Genomic DNA, 22,182 nt, shown 5'->3' on the forward strand with positions numbered 1-22,182 from the left:
CTCAGTATCCACTGGGTGTGGCAACACTTTTCTTTACTTAACCTCAGTTTCCCCTTCTGTAAACTGAGGCTCGTTTTCTCCTTCTGCAAACCTAGAGTCAACCCTTTCCTTGTTACCCTTCTTAGAACGGAAGGAGCTCTGGTAGGTAGCAGATGTTAAGTCACCAGGAGAGCTGTGACAGGCAGTATACAGGTGAGAGAGTAGGTATAGGCTTTAGGAACTGTCCCGGTGAGGAATTTCTTGCTCTTCTTAGAACCCAAGGCTTTTTTTCACTGGCCTCTCTCTGAGATGAAGGTGAGGGAAGGGATCCCATTTCCTCCCTAGAATGTCCCTGGGATATTTAAAATCAGCACCTCACTGTGCCCATCCCCCCACAACACAGTCATGACAGTCAAGCAAAGAGAGGGGTGAGAGAAGGGAAAAATCCATAAAGGCTCTGCAAAGCGGAGGCCGGCGGAATTCTCCAGCTTCTGACCACCAGTTAGTGACGTCAGGATTTATAACTGTATTAAATGGTGTGACAGGCAGCCTTGATATATCAGTTCTCCCTCTCCCCAAATCACAGACAATAAAAGCTTTGGCAGTGAAAGTCATTCATCATCATAAAGACCTGAGACATCCTGGTCATCAATTTCACTCACATCCTTAATACCCTGGAGAGGGTGCAGGAGTTGAGCACCTCAAAGCGGGGAGGGGAAAACACGAGGGGAGATTGAACAGGAATAATTACAAAGGTCAAAGAAGGGATTCACCCGAGAGGGTGCCATGGCCAGTCAGTCACTTTCTGCAGCAGGTGAACTCCAGTCACAGAGCAGCTCACCCCTTGTATCTGCCTTGGGTACTCTCAGGCCCTACCCTAGGAACACGGGGGGCGGGGGAGCAGCTGAAATGGGGTCCCAAGACCAGAACTAGGAGTTCTGGAGAATGGGGAAGCACACGTGTAAGCCAGAACCTTGGAGGGTGCTTCCACGGGAGTCTTTGTCCAGAGAGATGTTGAACTAAAGAGCTCACTGGAACCTTGTCATGACCTAGTCCTACACTGGTGATCCACATCAATGCTGCTCCTGTCAGCAAGGCCAGGGCTGGCATTCCCAGTAGTAAAGGATGCTACAATCTCCCTGGTCCATCCAGCTGGTGCCTTTAGTGCACCCTTAGCCACTCCTGATCCTTTCTTGACCCTATGCTTCCATGCTACCCCCAAATTCAATCACTTTGATCATGGGCAGAGATGGGAGTCTAAAAGACTTTGAATGCTTCTGTCAGTAAGACAGGCCCTCCTGCCCAACCAACTTCCCCATCCTCCTGCCCCTCACATGCCACCCTGCACTTGACCTCCTTTATCCTCTCAACCAGAGGGCAATACAGGCAAAGGGAGCAGGGAGTCCTCTCAGCTCAAAGATGAGGAACTGAGGACTCAACTAAAGAAAACCCAATCTGGAGGCATGACCTCCCCCTTTTTAGCTTGACTAGAAAGTTGACAGAAGAGCGACAATTATTGCTCTCTTGTTTTCCCCCCATCAAAACAAAGCAAATAAACAAAAAAGTTTGAGCTTTGTTGGCCTGGGTTTCCCATACTGGATGACAGCCTATTGGGTGGGAAAGCTATCCCGAGATTGCTGGATTTCTCCAGAGGGTCTTGCCTAGGTAAGAACATGCTAAAAGCCAGGGAGTCAGGATGGGGTGGTTCATACTTTTAATCCCAGCTCTGGGGGATAGGGGGAAGAGGCAAGTAGATCTCTACAACTTAGAAGCCAGTCTGGTCTATAGAGTGAGTTCCAGGACAGTCAAGGGTACACAGAGAAACCCTGTATTAACCCCCTCCCGAAAAGGCTTGAATGTAGAGTACCCAAGTTTCTGTTATGGCTCAAGTCTGAAATGTTCCTCATCAGGATCATCTTATGAATGCTCAGGTCGAGCCCATAGCTGTTGAAGGAAAGAAAGGCTTGGCTGGTGGAAGTAGCTCACCAGGAATGGATTTCAGGAGGGTCCACCCACGAGTCCCATGCCTTCCTCCCGCCAGCCACACATTCTGCATGCCTTCCTCATGGTGACAGAACGAAACTCTCCTGAGATGGTGAGCCAGTGTAAGTTTAGCCTCCCCTCAGTTACTCTGCTCAGGCATTTTGTTACAAGGATGAGAAAAATAGCAAATGCAGTTTCCCAACATAGAAGAACCATTAGCTGTCCTCGGCTTTGTGTATAACTCTGTTCCCTGCATTACTGCCTGCCCCACCGAGATCTCTTCTGCCGTACTTCCTGTCTGTCACCACACAGCAGGCCTGGTGAGAGGCTCCTTGGTCCAGTGTGTGGCCTCTGCAGCTTGACTGCCCACATTTGGATCCTCACGTCACCGTTTACAAACTCTGCGACACTCAGCAAGTTCCTAGACACCTCCCCGCCCCCCCCCCCCCCCCCCCCCCATGCCTGCTATCCCTTGGGAAAATGGAGACAATGAGAATAACTTATGCAGACTAGACAAGTTAACATAAACCAAATGATGTAGAGCCATGCCTGGCATAAAGCACATCAGAAGCAAGTGTGCGTTTTCCCTCCTATGGGTGACTTTGGGTTGACTGGTCCCTAGCTTGGGCATGCCTCTGGCTATTCAAAATTGTGCCAGGTCTCTGGGAAAGGCCCTGCTCTGAGTCCATGTAGATTACTAACTCCCTCCAGGTGGGCAAGTGACCCCATCCTGGAGCTGGCACAATAAAGGCATAGAAAAAGATTAGTGAGTCCAGAAAAGAAAACATTTCTCTAGATAGGCTGAGCCAACAAATAGAGGGCACCCCTAAGATTCAGGCTGATGGCAGCCTTACCAGACCTTCATAGACATTCTTGGAGTGTAGCAGTCCTACAGCTTCAGATAATGAAAATAAAAGTTAATAGAGATAAATTAGAGAGGCTTTTTTTCTGAGCTTGGAACATTGGCAGCTGGGTGGGGAGTGGAGGCGGCAGATAGTAGAAGCCAATGGATTTGGGAAGAAATAATAATTATGATAATATCTTAGAATCAAAATGTGCCTCTTTGCTCACCGCAGATATGCACGTGAGTGTGTGAATCATATCAATAACCTTGACAATGACCTAGAAGGGTGGGGTGAGGGGTGATTAGTAACAACCAATCATATGAGCTCATCTATCCATTTGTCTTCCACTTCCTGAGTCCGTACTGTATCAAGCCCTGCATCAGGCTGCATTGGAAGAAGCAGAGAGGGTGTGGAATCTCACGGAAAGTTAGGCAGGGCTCATAGAGTTATGAACGGAGGATAGATAGTATAATATCATAATGATGGCCTGGTTCAGGACCCAGATCAGGAGCATCACTTCTGAATGAGGGTAGTTGAAGGGAGGGGGCTTCTTGAGAAAAGTAATACTGGGGTGGGGGAGACTCTCCCAGAAGATCCATGCTGAAGGTACATGCAGAGAGTCAGCTGGTTCCTAGCCCCAGGGTGGACGTATTTAACAGGCAAAGCTCTGGACCGGATTTTACATTCTCTCTAGGGGTAAATCCTAGAGCATCGGGTGCTGGCAGGGTGACAGGCTTTCTGTGGGATGGTCAGAAAGGACACTGTCCTTACAGTTTATGGGACATTTGCCTTACCTTCCAGAGACACCTCACTAGGGTCCTACGGTAAGATGGGCTGAGATCGTGACTCTCGTTTCAAAGACATGAAAAAGTGATGCTCACGGGTGAAACCTTCTCAGAATTCATAGGCATTCTGACAAGCGGAGCCTGTAGATCCGATATGCCTATCACAGCTGGTTCCTACCCCCACTGGGCAACCAACAGAAGCAACACTTAACTATTGCAGGAGTTAACTCATTTAACCACGTGATAATTCATCTTAATTATCTGGTTGCTTGTATTGAGAAATACCTAGGATATCAGTAAAGCCTTCATCTAAGGGCATCTATGATGGCATCTCCAGAGAAAATTAGCTCCTGAGGGCTCTGGCCTAAAGATTGGATGAATCCATTGATGAATTCATAAACGATAACATTATTGGGAGATAGAGAAAGGAGGCAATGATGGTGCCTCGTTGTAAGCTGTGCATCCCCTGAGTTCTTGGGGTGTGTCTTGCCTTGCCTTCACATGTATTGCTTTTCTCTGCTTCCTGGTTGCCATGGTGAGATCTGCTCTTCTCAACCATGCTCTCTCCACATGATGGAGTGATGTCCCTGAAACCGTGGGCTGAAATACATATTTCCTCCCTAGAGCTGTTTCCTCTGGTATTTTAGTCATGAAGCAAGATCCTGTCCTCATGTCTAGAGGGAACAGGGGCTCACACACAAACAGCCAAGAAACAGAGGCCACCCAATCCTGAGTTACCGAACTGCAAGCCAAAGCCAGGCAGACTGCTTGGAGTCTATATGGTCACCATGCAATGTGCTTGGCTTTTCAGTCTGGCTGTGCTTCGGGACACAGAAGGCTCTGCTCAGAGTCCTGATTCAGGGCTCAATGCTATTAGAAGCAGGATGGCAGGGGCCTGTGAGTGGGGTGGGGATAAAACCTCTTTCACTTCTAGATGAGGGAACCCAGACACTCTCTGGAACTCTTAGTAGGACAAAAATAATGTTTCAAAGAATAAGGGGTGGGGAGACCCAAAGCACAAATGTGTGGTTAGCTCCAGAGACAGCCTGTTCAGGTTTTCAAAGAAGTCAGTGTTAAGCTCTTGGGGGCTGGAGAGATAGCTCCATGGTAGGAGCACTGGCTGCTCTTCCAGAGGACACAGGTTCTATTCCCAGCACCCACATGTTGGCTCACAACTATTAAAACTCCAGTTCCAGAGTATCGGACACCCTCTTTTGCCCTCTGTGGGCACCAGGCATGCATGTGATGCACAGACATACATGCAGGTAAAACACCTGTACACATAAAAACAATCAAACTGAAAAATTTTAAAGCAGTTCTCCTGGGGGGCCAACCTAAAGCAGTCTCCACTGTGGCTTCCCCATGCCTCTGACAACTTCACACCCTCACCCCATAGCACCGAGCCAGTATGGAGGCAGTAACCAGACCCCACAGCCCTGTGCCAACTGAGGATGACAAGATTACCCACCGTAGTCTTGCCTCAATAACTGAGAGCCATCTATCCAGTGTCCCTAAAGATATGGGCCATTGCGGAGAAAAATCCACAATGATTTGTCCACATCATTAGAGAGGAGAGTTCTTCACTCCCTGATGAGTTAGGGCTTCCATAAAATTATGAAGTAAAAAACTTAGAAAGCTAACATTATACAGAGTATAAAGGCAATTATAGGTAATCAGCCATATGCATGTAATGTTGTGTGTGTTTACAAGGCATAGATAAGACTCCGGAAAGACGCCGGGCGGTGGTGGCACATGCCTTTAATCCCAGCATTTGGGAGGCAGAGGCAGGCGGATTTCTGAGTTCAAGGCCAGCCTGGTCTACAGAGTGAGTTCCAGGACAGCCAGAGATATACAGAGAAACCCTGTCTCTAAAACAAACAAACAAACAAACAAACAAACAAACAAAAAAGACACTGGAAAGACACATAGCATACCAGTAACTGCTAATACCTGCATTCTAAAACAGGTCAGGAATGATGGGCAGGAACTCAGTCACAAGCTGCCTTAGGTACTTCTGTGCCTCTGGAATTACCTTTACAGTGAGTTTGGATTACTTTTGGTTAAAAAGAAACTGTTTCTTGGTACAGGGTCTCTCTATGCTGCTCTAACTGTCCTGAGACCAGGCTGGCCTCAAACTCACAGAGATCTTCTGCTTCTGCATCCCAAGCGCTGGGATTAAAGGTGTGCGCCACTATGTCTGGCTTTAAACATGAACTTTTAGCTGGCTTTAGTGGCTCACATCTTTAAGCCCAGCTCCCAGGAGGCAGAGGCAGGTAGATCCCTGAGTTCAAGACCAACTTGATTTACAGAGCGAGTTCCAGGACAGCCAGGGCTACACAGAAAAACTCTGTCTTGAAAAACCAAACAAGAACAACAACAAACTAAACAAACAAACAAAAACTCTGAACTTTTAAGAAGGGAGGATGGTGAGTGGGGCATGGTGGCACTGCATGGGGACGCTGCATAGTGGCACTACATGGGGGGCACTACATGGGGGTACTACATAGTGGCACTGCATGGGGGCACTGCATGAGGGCACTGCATGGAATTCTAGCACTCAGGAGGCATAGGCAGGATGGCCCACTCTTTAATTTAAGGCCATCCTGTTCTACATAGTAAGTGCTAGACCAGTCAGGGTTATATAACAAGACATGTTGACAGACAGACAGACAGACAGACAGACAGAGGTGATGAAAGATTAAAGCAACCTTGAAAGCAGAGAAACATGGCTTCCCTTATACACTGCCTCCCCACAGAACCTTCTCTCAAATTCCTGACTGAAGAGAAGCCACATTAAGTCCCTGTCATTCGCCCATATGCACATCGGGTCTCCCAGGACCCTGACACTTTCTGCTTTGCTTCGTCTTATACAGGTTTCCATATTTGCTTCCCTCATCAGAGTGAGTATGTGGACAGAAGGAACACCAGGATCCTTGGGCCCAACACAGGCCAACACGCAAGAAGAGCCCAGTCTTGATGGAAAGAGGAATGAATGAATGAGTGAATGAATGATACACAGCAGAACCTCTGCAAAGTCGTCAGGAGCTTCCTTCCTGGCTCCAGACAATGAGAAGAGCCAGACTCGCTCTCTGACCAGGAGAACCAGCTAATGAAGTCACTATTTTAGGAGGATGGATCACAGCAGGGTGGGCTGGGAAGGTGGAGGCCCAGAGACCCGCTGGAAGGCTATTTGGAAAGGTTGGCTTCCAAGCTGCCCGTGAGTGTGAAAAATCTCTGAGTGCATTACCAGGAGGGCCATCCCGCTCCGTTTATTTTTATCCTATGGAATACAAGGTCAGAAACGAGTAGAGCACTTTCGGATGAAATTATTTTTTTTAATTGACACCACACTTTACACAAGTATCAATTCATTTTTTTCAACAAATAGTTCTTGGGAACACCGGGCTAGCCTGAAAGCAAGGCATCCATTCTTCAATGTGTATGTTAATTATAGGGATGCGTGTGTTTCACTAGGGCTTTCAACCATCTGACCTCTGGCTTCTCCGAGCCTCTGAGTGGCCTTACAAATACTAAGATTCCCAACTTCTGGGATGCTAAGAATCCAAGCATTGACTGCTGTGGGTATCCTTACTAGTGTGGAAATGAATATTTTAAATCCAATTGAATTTGCTACAAGTCATTTTGGAAGGTAAATGGCCCCGTACCTCGGGGAGAGAGGAGCATTTCCAGTCTCAGGTGTTGAATTTTTGCACACAGCAATCTAGACTCAGCACTGGCTGGTTCGTTGTGTCTGGAAAGAGTTCACTGCTATTGCAAGGGTCTCCTGGCAGGGGGAGGGCACTCTGCAATCATTACAGGAAATGGAAAGGCCAGGGCAGTGGATGCAGGCAGGGCTGGAAGCCCAGTTGCTGGCAGAGGGATGCGGGTGGGCAGCAGGCCTGATAAACTGGAGGCTAGGCAGGTGCTATCTGAAGATTCTAAAGGGGCCCCCCACCTCTTCTCAAGTTCCCCATGTTGATCGGAGAGGAGCAAGCACACCAAGCTTTCAAGAGAGGTGTTTTAATCTTTAATCAAACCCTCTGAGTTTGAAAAGGCCACTTTTAAATTGTTTTGGTAGTTGCTAAGTAGACAGCTAGACAGCGTTCAAAAGCTTAAAAATGTAAATGGAAGCTCGGAGATGGCTCAGTGGGCAAAGGCTCTTGCCGAGCAAGCCTGGTAACCTGAATCCAGTCCCTGGAGCCTTTGTCAAGGTGGAAGGCAAGAGCCCACTCCAGAGATTGTTCTCTGAGCTTCGCGTGAGTGTTGTGTTCCATGTGTGCACACACATGCACACACACCTTGCACACGCACTTTGCACACATGCACACCTTGCACACACACTTCCCATCAGGCTACCGTGAACTTTCTCATCCTCTCCGACAGCTGCGTGTGCACCACTGTGGGAATAACTCTCTACTTCTTTGATCTGCCCCATCCCAGTGGACATTTATTTGGCTCCTTCTCTGACCTTCAAAATAACAGTTGATATTTTTAATATTAAAAATATGTTATGCAAATCCAAAAACCTTTGGGATGGACTTTGAGGGGTCTGTGTGACGTGGCGATGCTTGGATCTATAAGCTCACCTGGAGGCAGCTTCCAGCACAGTGCTGTGTGAAGGTTCTTTGCCTTTGTGGTAGGAGTAAGATCACGGGCAGCAGAAGTGACCAAGTTTGGGTAAAGAATTGTCCAGGGCTATGTGAAGAGTCAAGCTACCCTGCTTGTGTAGTTTCTGCTAAGTCTAAGAACAGCCAAGGTCTGGATTATACAGGCGTGTCCAACTGGCCACAGAGAGGGAACTGAGAAATGGCCCCACTCTGCAGGCACCGCATTCTCTCACATGGACATTTATAGGACAGTTTCTGGGTTTGTGTCTTCCACTAGAAATTTCTCCCCCAACCCCCACACCCCAAATAATCCCCAAACTTCTCATAATTTAAGTCTCAGATCAGATGCTACCATTCAGGGACAGCTCTGCTTCACCCTGCCCCCTACTCAAGTCTTCCAGACTCTCCCCCCTCAGTACTTTTCTTAGAGCTCCTGACAAGAAGAAACCACAGTGTGTTCATTCTGTGTGGACTGTAACCTTACCCCTCACGCACACCCTGACCCTCAGGCACACCCGGTGAAGAGAGAGACTGTCCACAGACGTCCCATGGAGTGAACTGCTACTGATATCACCTCATCTTTCCAATACGTGAAACAATTTCAACAGCCCAGTGTTTTTCACAGGAAGCTGGTGGCCCAGCCCTGGGTCCCAGCTCTCCTCCTGTGTCGTAGCTTTTCTTGTCATTCCCCCAACACCTTTCAGCAGCCTGAGTACACAGACATTTCTCGGAGTCTTGCTTTCATTATTCATTATAACTCCACTCTGAGGGAAGAGGTATTTAGCTGCGTCTGATGAGCCTCCAAAAGTCTCATAAAAAGTGGGTCAAAGGAGGTGTTCCCAGCGGAAGGATGAACAATTGGCTGTTCAGGGCTGCCTGGCGGCCGGCCAGAGGGAGCTCAAGCGGGCAGCAGAGCACATCTGAACAAGAAGCTTCCTTAGAAAAGCTTCAGTGCCCCTCGGGATAAGGAGGTCCCTGCACCAGGGACCCTGGACGCTGTCCCACAGGACCAAATCACTGGGCTCACTGACCAAAAGCAGGGTTGAGGTTTCTAGTGTTTCTCTGGAACTTGGGAGATGGCTCAGGTGACAATTGCTTGCCACACAAGCTTGAGGACCCAAGCTCACCCCACCAATACCCGTGTGTTTAGAAAGTGGAGAGTGTTCATCTGTAATCCCTGTGCCTGGATCCCAGCGCAGCTGAGTGGGTGACAGCCAGGCACAGTTATGTTCTAGCTCAAAAGTAAGGTTGGGAAGGATCGAGAAAGACTCAACACTAACTTACTGCCTCCACACTTATGAACACACACACGTGTCAGAATGTACATGTGTACACACCCACGTGGGCATACACACAGAGAGAATTGCAACACGCACACACATACAAGCATCCCTGACTGCACTCAGGCACCTGCCCCCAGTGGCCCTCAGCCAGATGTCCTGACAGCAGATGTCCTGACCCTCTTTCTGTCCACGTACACAGGCAGGATAAGGACCCTCTGAGAGTCCCAGAAGAGTTTGCCCCCCTACACTTCACCCATAGAGAATTGGCACTGGGAGAGTCTCCGAGGTATACACCAAGAACAGTTATACAACACAGAGATGTATTAAGATAGATGCTAAGCAACATGCTTAAAACTATGCAGGGACCACTCGCTTGATCCTCTCAAAATGCCAAATACCAATACAGATACCACCACCCAGAGTACTTGTCCTATGTGTAGTGGGGTCTTGCTGGGATCATCAGTATTAAAAACAAAACAAAGCCCCAAACATCTGAGGCAGGCAGCAAAAATGGCCATTCTCCCATTTCATAACTAGAAATACTGAGGCTTAGAGAGGACATGGAATTTGCCTAAAATACAAGAGCATGTAAGTAGCAAAGTCCAGATTTAACCCCACCTCTGTCTCCCATTCCAGTGCTTATTCCCCTGTCCCTTAGCTTCTGCTCAGATCCAAAGGGCAGGAGTGTTTGCTTTCATAGGTGGCCATGTTTGGGGTACTGAGGCTCCAAATATTGAAGGTAGAAGGCAGAGCTGGAGACTCAGGGACTTGGCAACTACTCTCTCTGCCTTAGTGAGTCTCACCTGCTATGCTATAGAATGGTCCTTGATGGTTGAAGGGAGAAATGCCAGAGAGGTCTCAGAGCCCAGGGCCAAGGCCATGACCACAAAGAGCCTCCTACACTTGTTGGGCCAAAGGAGACCCTCCTCAGTGTCCTGACATTCCAATCTGCTGATGCAAAGCTATGATCCCCAGGGAAGAGATCAGGAGGGCATTTGTTGGCCTAACTCCTTTGTTTTCAAAGGCAAAAGGTCAGGTGGGCCCACTAAGGACAAGACTGTCAGCTCTTTGACCAGTGGGGAGGCAGACAGAAGCTAGGAGCCTAGTACCACCCCACCTGACATCCTCTCTTGTAGGCAAACCCAGTAGCTGCCCCATCAGCAGGCCCGTGGCCCAAGGACACACCTGCAGATAATTAGTCCCAATCAGGACAGTCCCAAACTGCTGACAGCGCAGGAACCGGCCGGCCACTATCACCAAAATTTGCAAATGGTGAGCGATTTCTGAAGCGTGGCCCTGGCCGGCAGAGCAGGGTTTTTAGCTTAATATTTAATGCAGTTTATAAATGGTGCAGAGAAACTGACCTGTTCTCTAAGGAGACTTTTCTTGGGCTGCCCCGTGTGTAAGAGCAAGGATAGGGTAGCTCAGGGACCCCCTCCCCCATTTTTGTGGCCTGGAAAGAGGAACCAAGGTGACTGGAGGATCACCGCCCCCCAAACCCCCACAAGACTTCTGAGCTTCCCCAGACAGCTACTAACACAGGCTGAAGTAAATGAGGAGAGTGGGCCTGACAGTGAACATTTGTGGAGTTTTCGATGATGAGGGCCATTGCTGGCTGACAGACAGACAAACACACTATATTTCTTTTTCTTTGGCTATTGCCCTGTCCCACAAAACATTCAAGTAGGTGAAATCTGTTTTCAGTTATTTGGAACTGAACTTCACTTTCATGTAAATGTGAACCCGTGGTCTCCACCCACATCGACTTTTCTAGGACCCCAGCTATTGAGTTTCACTTGGAGCTGAGCCAGGAGTTCCTCAACCTGCTGACACACCATAATGCCAGGATGAGCCCACATGAGTCTCCCGTCTACACCCCTTCGAACATGCACCAAGCAAAATGATCTCTCTCACACACACACATTAAATGTAATAACATTTTAAATAAAAATAAAAGCATATGGTAATTCTATAGTAGCTACAACTATTGCAGAAGCTGAGGTTTCAGACACATGGCCAAGGTGGACAGTGGAGAAATAGTCCAGATATATGTGGTGCAAGCTCTTCACCTGCTGAGTCATCTTGCCCCTGGTGCTATATTTTGGACTGTCCTAGCAGGTCTGCTTAATTCTTTACTTTAGGACATCTCTAGTTATCCTTGAATGTGTAATTTATCCAGCATTTATCACCATTTTGAGAATTTTTCTTAAGGTCTGTTGGTATTTTACTTGGGATTGCTTTAAGGTCAAAGATTACTTGGGGACTTCTTTCTGATAGTCAGTCTAGGAATGAACACCTCCTCATTCTTTTGTGTTACTATAATTCTAAACTTACTCTCTGGTATTGTGTATATTGTTGTTGAAGGTCTTGATCTTTTTTTTTTTTTTTTTTTTTTTTTTTTTTTTTTTTTTTTTTTTTTTTCTCAACAGTGTTTCTCTGGATAGCCCTGGCTATCCTGGAACTCACTCTGTAGACCAGGGTGGCCTTGAACTCAGAAATCTGCCTCTGCCTCCCAAGGGGTGGGATTAAAAGTGTGCACCACCATTGCCTGGCTGCTTCTATTAATGTTATCTTTTTTTTTTTAAGATTTATTTATTATATTTAAGTACACTGTAGCTGTCTTCAGATACCTCAGAAGAGGGCATCAGATCTCATTATAGATGGTTGTGAGCCATCATGTGGTTGCTGGGATTCGAACTCACGACTTTCAGAAGAGCAGTTGGCACTCTTAACCACTGAGCCATCTCTCCAGCCCCAGGTCTCGGTCTTCTATTGTGCTAATTATTGTTGATTTATAAGAAAGCTAAAGACTAGGCTGACAATTAGAATATGCTTTCTTTTTCTTCCTTTTTGAATGCTTGTTTCTGTGTTTTGAAATTGGGTGTTCCTATGTAGACCAGGCTGGCCTCCAACTCCTGACCCTCCAGCTCAGCCTCCTGGCTCTGGGATCACATGTGTGCACTGCCACACCCTGCTGTAGAATGTGCCTCATGTTTCAGGACTAAGCATAGTGCTGACTTTGGTCAGGGATGTTCATTCTCCTTTCCTGTGTATCATGTAACTTTCAAATGAAGAAATCCAAATCAATTCAAGCTAATCTTTCCTCCAGGGTTTATCTGAAAATCAATCTGTGAGTCCCCATGCAGCTTTCTGCAGATCTTTGAGCTCCTGTAGCATCCAGCTGGCCTTTTCAGCTGCAGCTCTGGATCTGGGTACGATGCGCAATCCTTCCCATGCGTGACTCTAACACGAGTGAGGCGGCCTTTGCCATGGAAGCCTTGTCTGGAAGGGCTGCTGCCACTGAGCCCCATTCTGTCACAACTGGTGGCACCACAGCCCCAAAGGAACAGCTCTTCTAAGTTTTTGAGAAGTCAGAAAGCTAGTTTTTGTTGTTGTTGTTGTTTAGTTCTTGTTTTTTAACTCTTGGCTCAAATTTTCTGAAGTCCAGTTAGATTTACCAAAGGCTAGATTAGCCTTGGTTAGGGAGCCTGCTTCTCATTTCCAAGACAAGATTTAGCCTTGGTGTTCACTGAACTATTAGCCACCTAAATGAGCATGAGCCCAAACCCATTTCCTAAATCCTGCCCCCAAGCTTTCCCTCTACAGTGCGGTCTCCTCCCGGATCTCATTTGAGTACCACAAAGACCCTGAGAGATCAGAAACACTTCATGGATGGAAGAGCATCCAAAAGCAAATAGCGAGGATGTCTCAGGCCCGGACGTGCCCTCTGGCAGTCATGGTACAGGGACAGCACACAGGCCCTGTTGGAGTGTGGTACAGCCACTCGTTGGCTGTGATCTCAGGCAGCGTGTTCTCTTCAGTGTTTCCCTGAGCTCAGCAGAGGGCCTGAGACTAAGTGAAGGGACAGACGCCATGAAGCTGAGCTGACCCAGCCTGGCTCCCCTTCCCTCCCTGTACCTCCTCAGTTGTCTGTGGTCCCCCTGAGAACAAGTACAAGGGTTCTAGAAAACTAAAGGTGGCTCTAACCCAGTCCCTTATTCCATAGGGTGGGCACATCTGAGCTTGGCTTCAGCACCTGTATAATGCGAACACTGTCACTGAGGTCCCTGGTGAACCCCGCAGGGGACCTGAGGAAATACCATGCTGGCTGGAGCTCACTGACTGGCACCCCTTCCTCACACCTCCTCCCCGAGTCTCAGAGGACTGTGGGCTGTGCTTCAACTTAGATGCACCAAGGACCAAGTGACTCTTTCTCTATCTGACCCTCATATGGTACCCAGACTAACAAACAGGGTTCAGTTGCTTTTAGCCTGAGCCCAGTGCTGACTTAGATGTTAGGTCTCAAAGACAGGCCTCCAGTCTGGGCACTAGGGGTCCCTGGGCCTCAGATCTTGCCTCATTCATCCCTCCTCTGCAAACTAACACAAGCGAATTTTCTGGCTCTGCCTCTACCTTCAGATTATGTCCATCAGCCAACAGGGACATCTTGCCATCTCTGACTGAATCCCAAGCTCTGGCCCAAGTATAGCCTAGGAGCCCCCACTGTCTGTACATTCCATATTCTGGAGACTCTCCTGCCTTCTGAGTGAGACACCCTCCCAGAACTGGCTGCAGGGACCTGCTCCAAGGTGCTGGGTTGGAGAAGGGGATCCCCCTGTACCAGCAAGTCCTTCGGTGACCAGAGTGAGAAGATTCCAAAGAGTCACAGTTGACACACCCACTTACTGGATGCTTGCTTTATACTAGGCAAGAGCACAAGCTCCTCTTGGGTAGGAACCTGGCCATTATCATAAGAGTCCTGTGTAATAGCTATCACCACTGCTCCCAGCATACAGATCAGAAAACCACAGCTGGAATCCTGACACAACTCACCAGAAATTGCCTGACTGACACACAACAAGTCGGAACCCTGCAGCAAGTGGGGCCTGTCCTAGGGCTAGAACTCAGGCCCAGCACATGCTGGGCAGCACGCTGCTGCTGAGCTGCCCTGCCAGCCTGAGGGCTTGTCCTCTTAATCTTCGCACTGATGGTGATAATGGCGGCTGCCAAGAAAGACGGCTGCTTGGCATACCCCCAGCACCTCCTAGTCTTTCTGTCTTCAGCCTCTGCTTGGAAATCTGAAACACCAATAATGTCTTACAAAGAGTCTCTCTACTCCTGGAAGTTGATGTCAACCAACAGATTTTCCTGACTCATGAGAGCGAGAAATTCCAGACCTCAGAGTGCCGGGCCCCACCACAGGGACCCCTCTGACAGTATGATCTGTCTTCTCTCATTGACTTGAAACAGTGTGCAGCCATGTCACCTCATCCACAACTTGTGTCCCTAGCAGTCTGCCACCTAACCCCATTAAAGCAGAGGCCAGTCATGTTCAAAAGCACCAAGAACAGCTTCCCATCTCACACGCATCTTCCCATTCCCTCACTCTCTCGCTCTTTTGCTCTCTCACTCATTCTTGTCCCCCAACAACTCCCAAATCTCCACATAAGTATGCTCACCTGTGACAATGGGGTACGACTGCGGGCCTGGAACACTGCTCCCGATGTCAGCGGGGGTGGGGCTTGTCAAGTTGGCTTTCATGTCATCCAGGCCTCCAGCCAGTGAAGCCATGGCTGAATACTCTGTGGTCTGAAAGAGGAAGCAAGCAGACATCTCAGCATGGAGCCCAGAGGCACCCTGATCAGATGCAAGGCCGTGACCTGTCCACAGAGGTTCTGGGAAACACAGGCTGTAAGGGCAGATGCAGCTCAATGGAGCAGCACATGTATCCAGAACCGACCACTGTTCCCAGGTGGAGAAAGGGGCAGGAGCCCACACAGCATCACAAGAGGCCAAATCTAAAGTGCAGATTCCCCCCACTCAGCCACAGAGGCCACGGAGAACATCAAACAAGCAAGGCAGAAATAAGAGTGTACTTGCCAAGGGCGGGGGCAGCATGGTTTCTGGCTTGGGGACTCTCAGAACCCAGAAACAAATGTTCAAAAGGAATTTGAGGGATCGCTCAATCCAGACTCATTTCACAGATGGATAAATTGGGGTTACATGGGGAGGAGGGTTGTGTCCACAATAGACCAGGCTGCATCCCAATCCAGGGGCTGGGTGACCACAAGTTCCTAGTCCCAGTTCAGTATGAAGAGCAGATTGAGTCACAGTTTGACGAGTGACTGTGGATTCTGGAAGCATATGAACACCTGTGCGCAGAATATTCCCTGTATAGATGTCAGATGTATCAAACCCATGACAGTGCATGCGCTGGGCACTGAGTCATGTCTCTTTCTTTAAGCCACTCGTGAAATTTAAGCCTGCGTGCAATGAGTCATTTCCTTGACACTGAAGCCATTGCAGAACGGCCTTCAGGGAAGGCAGAAAAGATACCAGCCCAGACCCTCCTATCCAAGGAAAGACTACATTATAAGAACGAATAATGTCCCTCCCAAACCGGACTGCAAACACTTCAGCCAAAAGAATGAACTTGGTGCTGTGTGCACTTTTGATGGGAGCTTCTTAGGAGCCTGCTTGGCCAAAGGAGGTCAGATCCTTGTCTGTCTATGATGATACACTTGGCAGGCAGGAACAGCAGGCAGAGACCTGTGATTTGGGAGCTCCTTGTGTACTTAGGAAAATGATGGTTAATATTTCTGAGGCACCACTTGGCAGGGGTGGATCGGGACACATGTCTCCTGGAAGATGGTCACTGAGACAGACTTTCAGGAGAAGGAAGCACTGAGGTGGGATGGGAAGGTGACTGAGGCCTGCTCCTGTCCTCACTGCGACAGGACACCTTGTGTAAGCATCACTCACACACCCCCAAGGCCTCATTCTCTCTCATGAGACCATACATGGCCCTGGGGAGTTTGGGCGGGACCTGGAGCTGACCATATGAGGTGTCTTTGCCTTTTGCATTTAGGCCTCTAATCCACCAGAGATTGATTTTTGTGTCTGGTGCAAAGATCTAATTTCTTCCTTCTCCCCATTTCTGAATGGATAACCAGTTGGGCCTTGCTGGTTATTAAGAGCCCATCTCTCCCTGTTGATTTGTTCATCTCCTTACCCATAGATCAAGGTTCCATATGTGCACAGATGGTTTTCCAGCCTGGATTCTGTTTCATTGGTCTATTTATCTATCCCTGTGCCAATAGCACACCATGTTAATTACTGCAGCTCTGCAGTGTTCCCTTGTGCAGGTAGACCTGGCCCTAGCCTGGCCTCTCCCTTGGATTTCTCTGGCCTGCTATGGGCCTAGAGATTCTTGGCTACATGTTTTGGAATCAGCCTCTTCTGGAAGATGACTGATAAGCCCATGGGGTTCCAGCTGAGCTGTCCTCAGCAAGCAACACCTCAGCATACCTAGGTCTGTCGTCCCTCTCAGCTCCACTGGGCTCTCAAGTCTACCCCAGAAGTACTTTCCAATTTTCAGAGAACGCTTATGTGTCAGACCTTTACCTGTGACTTCCCATCTCAGCCTCAAGCTCTGCCCATGAAAGGGGCTGTAGCATTCCGTTTCTCAATGCAAAGGCTTGGGACTTCCATTCTAGAAGGAATGAGATGTGCTTGAAGCCAAAGCCACACAGCACCTGGGCACCACAGTCAGGAGCCAGACATGGGCCATCTCACCCCGGCACCTTGATAGTCACCCTGATGATTCTCCGACCGTGAGGCTCAACCCACAGCAATGGTGAAACCAAACAATTGGTTCCAACTCTTAAAAGTTGAGGTAGTTTTGGCTTGTTTTCTTTCAGTTGGTTCTTGTTGCTGTCTTAGGGGTGTTTGTTTTGAGACAGGGTTACATGTAGCCCAGGCTAGCCTTAATTAACCTAGGCTAGCTTTAAACTTACTATGTATCTGAAAATGACCTTGAACATCTGATCCTTCCACATTCACCTCCCCAGGGCTGGATAATGAGCATGGATCATAACATTCAACTTCCTGCTGTGCTGGGGATTGAACTCAAAGCTTCGTGCGTGCCAGGCAGGCACTCTACCGGCTGAGCTACATCCCCAGCTCATTGGCAATGGAATTAGAAGGAATAGAACAGAGGCCAAGGGTTTCACACCTAGAAAAGCTAAGCCCTGTTTATAAATCCGGTTCAGATATCAGCAAGTGGAGAGGAAAATACATCTCTTGCTGCGAGTTAGAAACAGCAGCATTTGAAGAGCAAGTCAGCATTCCATGCAGCAGGAGCTGTTGGGAGAGGTCACGGTCGAGATTTCCTTCCTGAAGTACCAAGCTGGTCATGCCCTAGCCTCCACCTTGCTAAGAACGCGTCTAAGGTCAAAGTTCACCAAAGGCAGCCATGCTCTACAAGGGTCTCTAGGGTTTCTGGATGCCCAGACCCGAGTGTTAGTGCCTCTTTCTGGGTCTCTCTAGTGAGGGCCTGAGCACAGTAAGTAGACATTCATTTTCCCTGTGCTAGGCCCTGTTGTATGCATGCAGGTGTGTGAGATCAAAGAGACCCTCTACAAGCTCCCAGAAAAATATGTATAAAAGGGGATGGAGGAGCCAAACCAGCAAGGGGCACTAGCTGAGGAAGTAGACACAAAGGTAGACCAGTTGGACCTGGGCCATGATGGACCTCGCCCATGGATACAAAGATAATTGAGGAGCACAAGCTTCTCTAAGAGTCAGTCAAGAGTCAGAATACCCTTCATGCCATCCCTGGCCCCAGCCTCCAGGACTCTATTTGCAGACATGGCTGGCAGCTGAATCTGTGAGGGAAAGCTTATGTTTTCCCCTAGACAGAGCCTATCTCAGAAAGTGTGGCTGATGGAGATTTCCTGCCTCTCCTGTATTTAAATTTCCAGGTAGAAACCAAGATTTGATTTTGTTCCGTGTCAGACAAAGTACATGGACTCACTCCAACTGTTGGGCTTGCAAGACTAGATATGGGGGCGGGGGGCTGCCATGCCAGTTTCTGAAACCCCACTGGCTTCCAGAAGGCAAAGAGCAAGAACCCCAGTAAAGAGCCCAGGCTGTGGGCAATGGTTTTCACAGCCTCGTCACCATCGGGCAGGGGCCCAGCCTCTGTTGTTAGTAGGACTGCACAATTTTGTCCAATAGGAGCAGGGCACTGTCTTTTATGTGGATATTCAATTGTTCTCCAGCCTGTGATGTTTTAAGGGCTACTGTGTTCTTACTGATCTCCTGGACTTCCACAAACATGGTTGCACTATCTGTGCCTCCAACATTCCAGGCTCCATCCTGTCTCTGCCCAGAGGGCCCATCTCAGTAAGTAAGAAACTCCTATAGTGTCCAAAAGACCCAGCTCAAAAATAACTTCTTGATGAAGCCATTCCTGACTCCATACCCCAAGAAAGTAATCATCACCCCTCTTATGCCCCCTCACTATGTGGCTTCCTATATCCCACTCTGTCACAGCATCTCCATCTATAGCAGCTGTTTATCTCTCTTCTTTCAAAACACAGGATCTCCTTACAGCCCCCCAAAGTGCTTACTGAATGAATGAATGAATGAGTAAATGAGTGAGTGAGTGAATGAATGAATGGTTCAACAGCATGATAAAAAACTACAGATCTCAAAAATTTATCAGAGGTGAGGAATGACAGCATATGCCTCTAATCCTTGCACCCAGGGGACTGGGGTAGGGGTGGGGCATCCAGAATTCCAGGCCAGCCTGGGCTACCCAGTGAGATCTTATCCCCAAAAGTAATTAACTAAACAAAATAACTAACTAAGAAGTTTTAAAACAGTAGTTCCAAGTGATATGGAAACATGCCCTGCCCTCTCCCAGCTACGATCCTCATCAAGCTAACTAACAAGAAAGCTAAGACCCCGTCCAGTGTTAGCTAAAGCCCCTGAGGAAGTATATTTATTAAAGGCAATAAAAGAAAACAGTCATATAAAAGGTATTTTTCTTAATCTCTGGAGACAATGTTATTCAGAATATTCAAATTCCTTGCCCATTTCTCTCATAATTCACTGGGAAAGAAAGGTTATTTCCCACAACAAGTTGTTAATTTGTCTCTGATCAAACAATAAGAACACTAGAAACTATCACATATCCCTTTTTGCTTTGGCTGGCAGGAAGCTCAGCCAAATTCAGTGCTCAATGAACACAACCACAATACTGCCGGGCCCTGGCAGCACGGTCTTCCCTTTCCACTACACTGCATTTGAACTCTTTCAGACCGAACTTAGATATTTCTAATCCTTAACTCTTCACTTCAGTCAAGTCCTTTGTGGAGAACAGGGCCCAAAAGAGACAGACTCATGTAAAAAGAGACAGAGTAGAGAAGCTGGGCAAGAGAGGAGAGAATACTCCTGCTGCCTCCTACCTGGGAGCAATGCCCATCTTCTCCCATCTCTCACTGTTACTTGGGAAGCCGAGTGCTAGCCAGTGGGGCTTGTGGAGGGCACACACAGTCACAGTGTGTGTTGATGTAGCTACAGTCCTGGGCACATCACCCCATCCCAGCCACCCCTAGTCACTGACAGTCACAGACCCCAGCTGTGTCCTCCATTTTTCTCCTTCTCTGAACCCTTCAAAGTCTGTCTGAAGCTGTCATGTCAGGCTTCTGCTCCCTCCCTTGAGAGTCCCTGCTGCTGTTCACGTCCGTGACCCAGAAAGAAACAGTAACCGAGGTCAGTGGTTCAGACTGCCCAGTCCCACACAAACAGCTGGGACAAAACTCCGTCTGCCAGCAGCCACAGACTCCTCCAAGACCCCAAAGGTCATGACCACCAGCAAGGACCCAGCACCCTCCTTGACAGTGGGCCCCAGTTCATGGTCAGCCTCGCTCTCTCGAATGCCAGAGTTACAGAAATACAAAGAGCCACCTTGTCTGATGTGGTAGCTCTGAGGAACTTGAGGTTAGTCTCTTCATTTTTATCTATCATTTGAAGTCTTGGCCCAATGGCAGACAGAAACAGAGCTAGGAGTGAGCACATGGTACTCTTGTTCTAGCTCAGTCTCCCATAAGCCAGTTCTAGAGGGACAGGCCCATGAGTGAGACAGGGTGAAATGTATTTTCATTCTAAACCCTTTCTGCCTGCCTGCAGGAAGTTCATGATGGACGGGAGAGGGGAAGCAACTTGGAGACCAAGTCCTGAGAGGTTGGGGGTTCCTAGCATCGGACTCCGAAGCACGTGCCCCAAGAGAGTGTGCATGGATGTCATTTGGGTCCCTATGAAATTACCTGGAAAAGGACTGCCTGGGGCTGCACCAAGTATTGCCTCATCAGCACCGGGCACCACTGCCATAGCATGGAGGAGAGAAGAAACAGACACGTGAGAAGGGGGGCAGAGGAGGGGGGCACAGCATGAGGATGAGAAGTCGGGGCTGTGACTCAGCCAGCTCTGGAGGGGGACTTCCCTGCTACCTGCTGGGGTCCTTTGGGCTTCAGATGGCCCTCGGGAGCCCCTGTCAGAGACAGGACACCCACTCCCATCCTGAAGGACCTCCACCCCTACCCAGAGGAGGCTAGAGTAGGAGAGGAGAGGCCTCAAGGCCTGGCCTAAAGACTGAGACTGGGAAAGCAAGGGTTCTTCCCCAGGAATGCCCCCGTGGCTTCCAGAGATTTCCATCTGGGGGCTTTCACTGTATGATCTCTAATTCCTGAGATCTCTTTACTGAGAACTCTTTACTGTTGTCATAGGCCCACAAGACAAAATGTCATTTCTATCTTCATGAAATGAAGTCCAAGGTGAGGAAAGAGAGACAAGGGAGCCCCCAGGCTAAAGGGAACTCAGAGACATGCCAATCAGTTACATGTCTACGCTGACTGAGGCAAACTGTAAAATATGTAGCTGTAAAAAAATCATGAGATACTATGAAGGGATAAGTGTGGCTGAAGGCATCAAGGAATTAGCTAACGTTCATCTGGGATGACTGGGCTGATTACACTCTGCCTAACGTCTTTAAGAGAAATCTTTGAAAGATTTGTTTCAAACGTCAGTGATGAAGTGAGACCATGTCTGGAAGGAACTGAGCAGCACATTCATGTCTCCACATTCTGACTAAAGACGCTGTCTGTATAGCCAGCATCCCTGCTCTTCTCCAGCCAGCATCCTGGGTGTTCTGCCACCATGCCTCAGCTGCCAGGACAGACTGCATCCCTCTGAACTTAGACAAAATGAGCCCATCCTCCCTCAGTTGGCTGCTTTGGGCTATCTGGTCCCAGTGAGGGAGAAGTGAGTGGTACGGGAGTGTCCACCAGCATCCCTAAGCACCTGTGACACAGTGGACATCCAAGAGGCCAAGGGCAGCCAGGAGTTTTTCTCTACCCCTCACCCCTGTGCCTGTCCTGCTCCTCCAGGCTGCCACACCTGATCCCAGTGCCGCCTTCAGGGACTGTGAACTCCAAACCTTTCCAAAAAAGGAAGACCTTAGGCCTTCCTCCTGCCTGGTGCGTTCCCTGCAATATCCTTGCAGGTGCGTTATGTCCTCTGGGGTGTGAGCGTCTGCAGGAGAGAAACTCAGAGGGGCCCAGAGGAGCTGCAGAGGCTCCTCTCACAGCAGCTCAGAGGCGGAGTTATGGTAGGAAAAGACAGTGCTCAGACACTGACACTGCCCCGCCTCAGGCTGGCGCTGGGCCTCACCTAGGTTTGTGAAAGTGGCATGGCCACATGTGTGGTCTCAGCTGCTTTCCTTAGCTGGAATATGGGGATGTGTGACCAATTCTGGAAGGCCACAAAAACGTAGAAGAGGAGTAACGGGAATCAAGTTCTGGAGAGTATGTTCTCTCTCTCTCTCTCTCTTTCTCTCTCTCTCTCTCTCTCTCTC

General features: G+C 48.6%; 1 protein-coding gene across 4 annotated transcripts in view; it reads right to left on the reverse strand.

Annotated features, from left to right (window-relative positions):
- Pax5 (paired box 5) overlaps window positions 1-22,182 on the reverse strand; it is a 187,608-nt gene that overhangs the window by 65,783 nt on the left and 99,643 nt on the right. For all 4 annotated transcript variants that reach the window (XM_031377271.1, XM_031377268.1, XM_031377269.1 and 1 more), the window contains one exon: window positions 14,942-15,071. In XM_031377271.1, the coding sequence (XP_031233131.1) occupies window positions 14,942-15,071 (130 nt within the window). The remainder of the gene's footprint in view (window positions 1-14,941; window positions 15,072-22,182) is intronic.

The sequence above is a fragment of the Mastomys coucha genome, unplaced genomic scaffold (genome assembly GCF_008632895.1).
Source record: "Mastomys coucha isolate ucsf_1 unplaced genomic scaffold, UCSF_Mcou_1 pScaffold18, whole genome shotgun sequence".
In the NCBI taxonomy this organism is placed as follows: domain Eukaryota; kingdom Metazoa; phylum Chordata; class Mammalia; order Rodentia; family Muridae; genus Mastomys; species Mastomys coucha.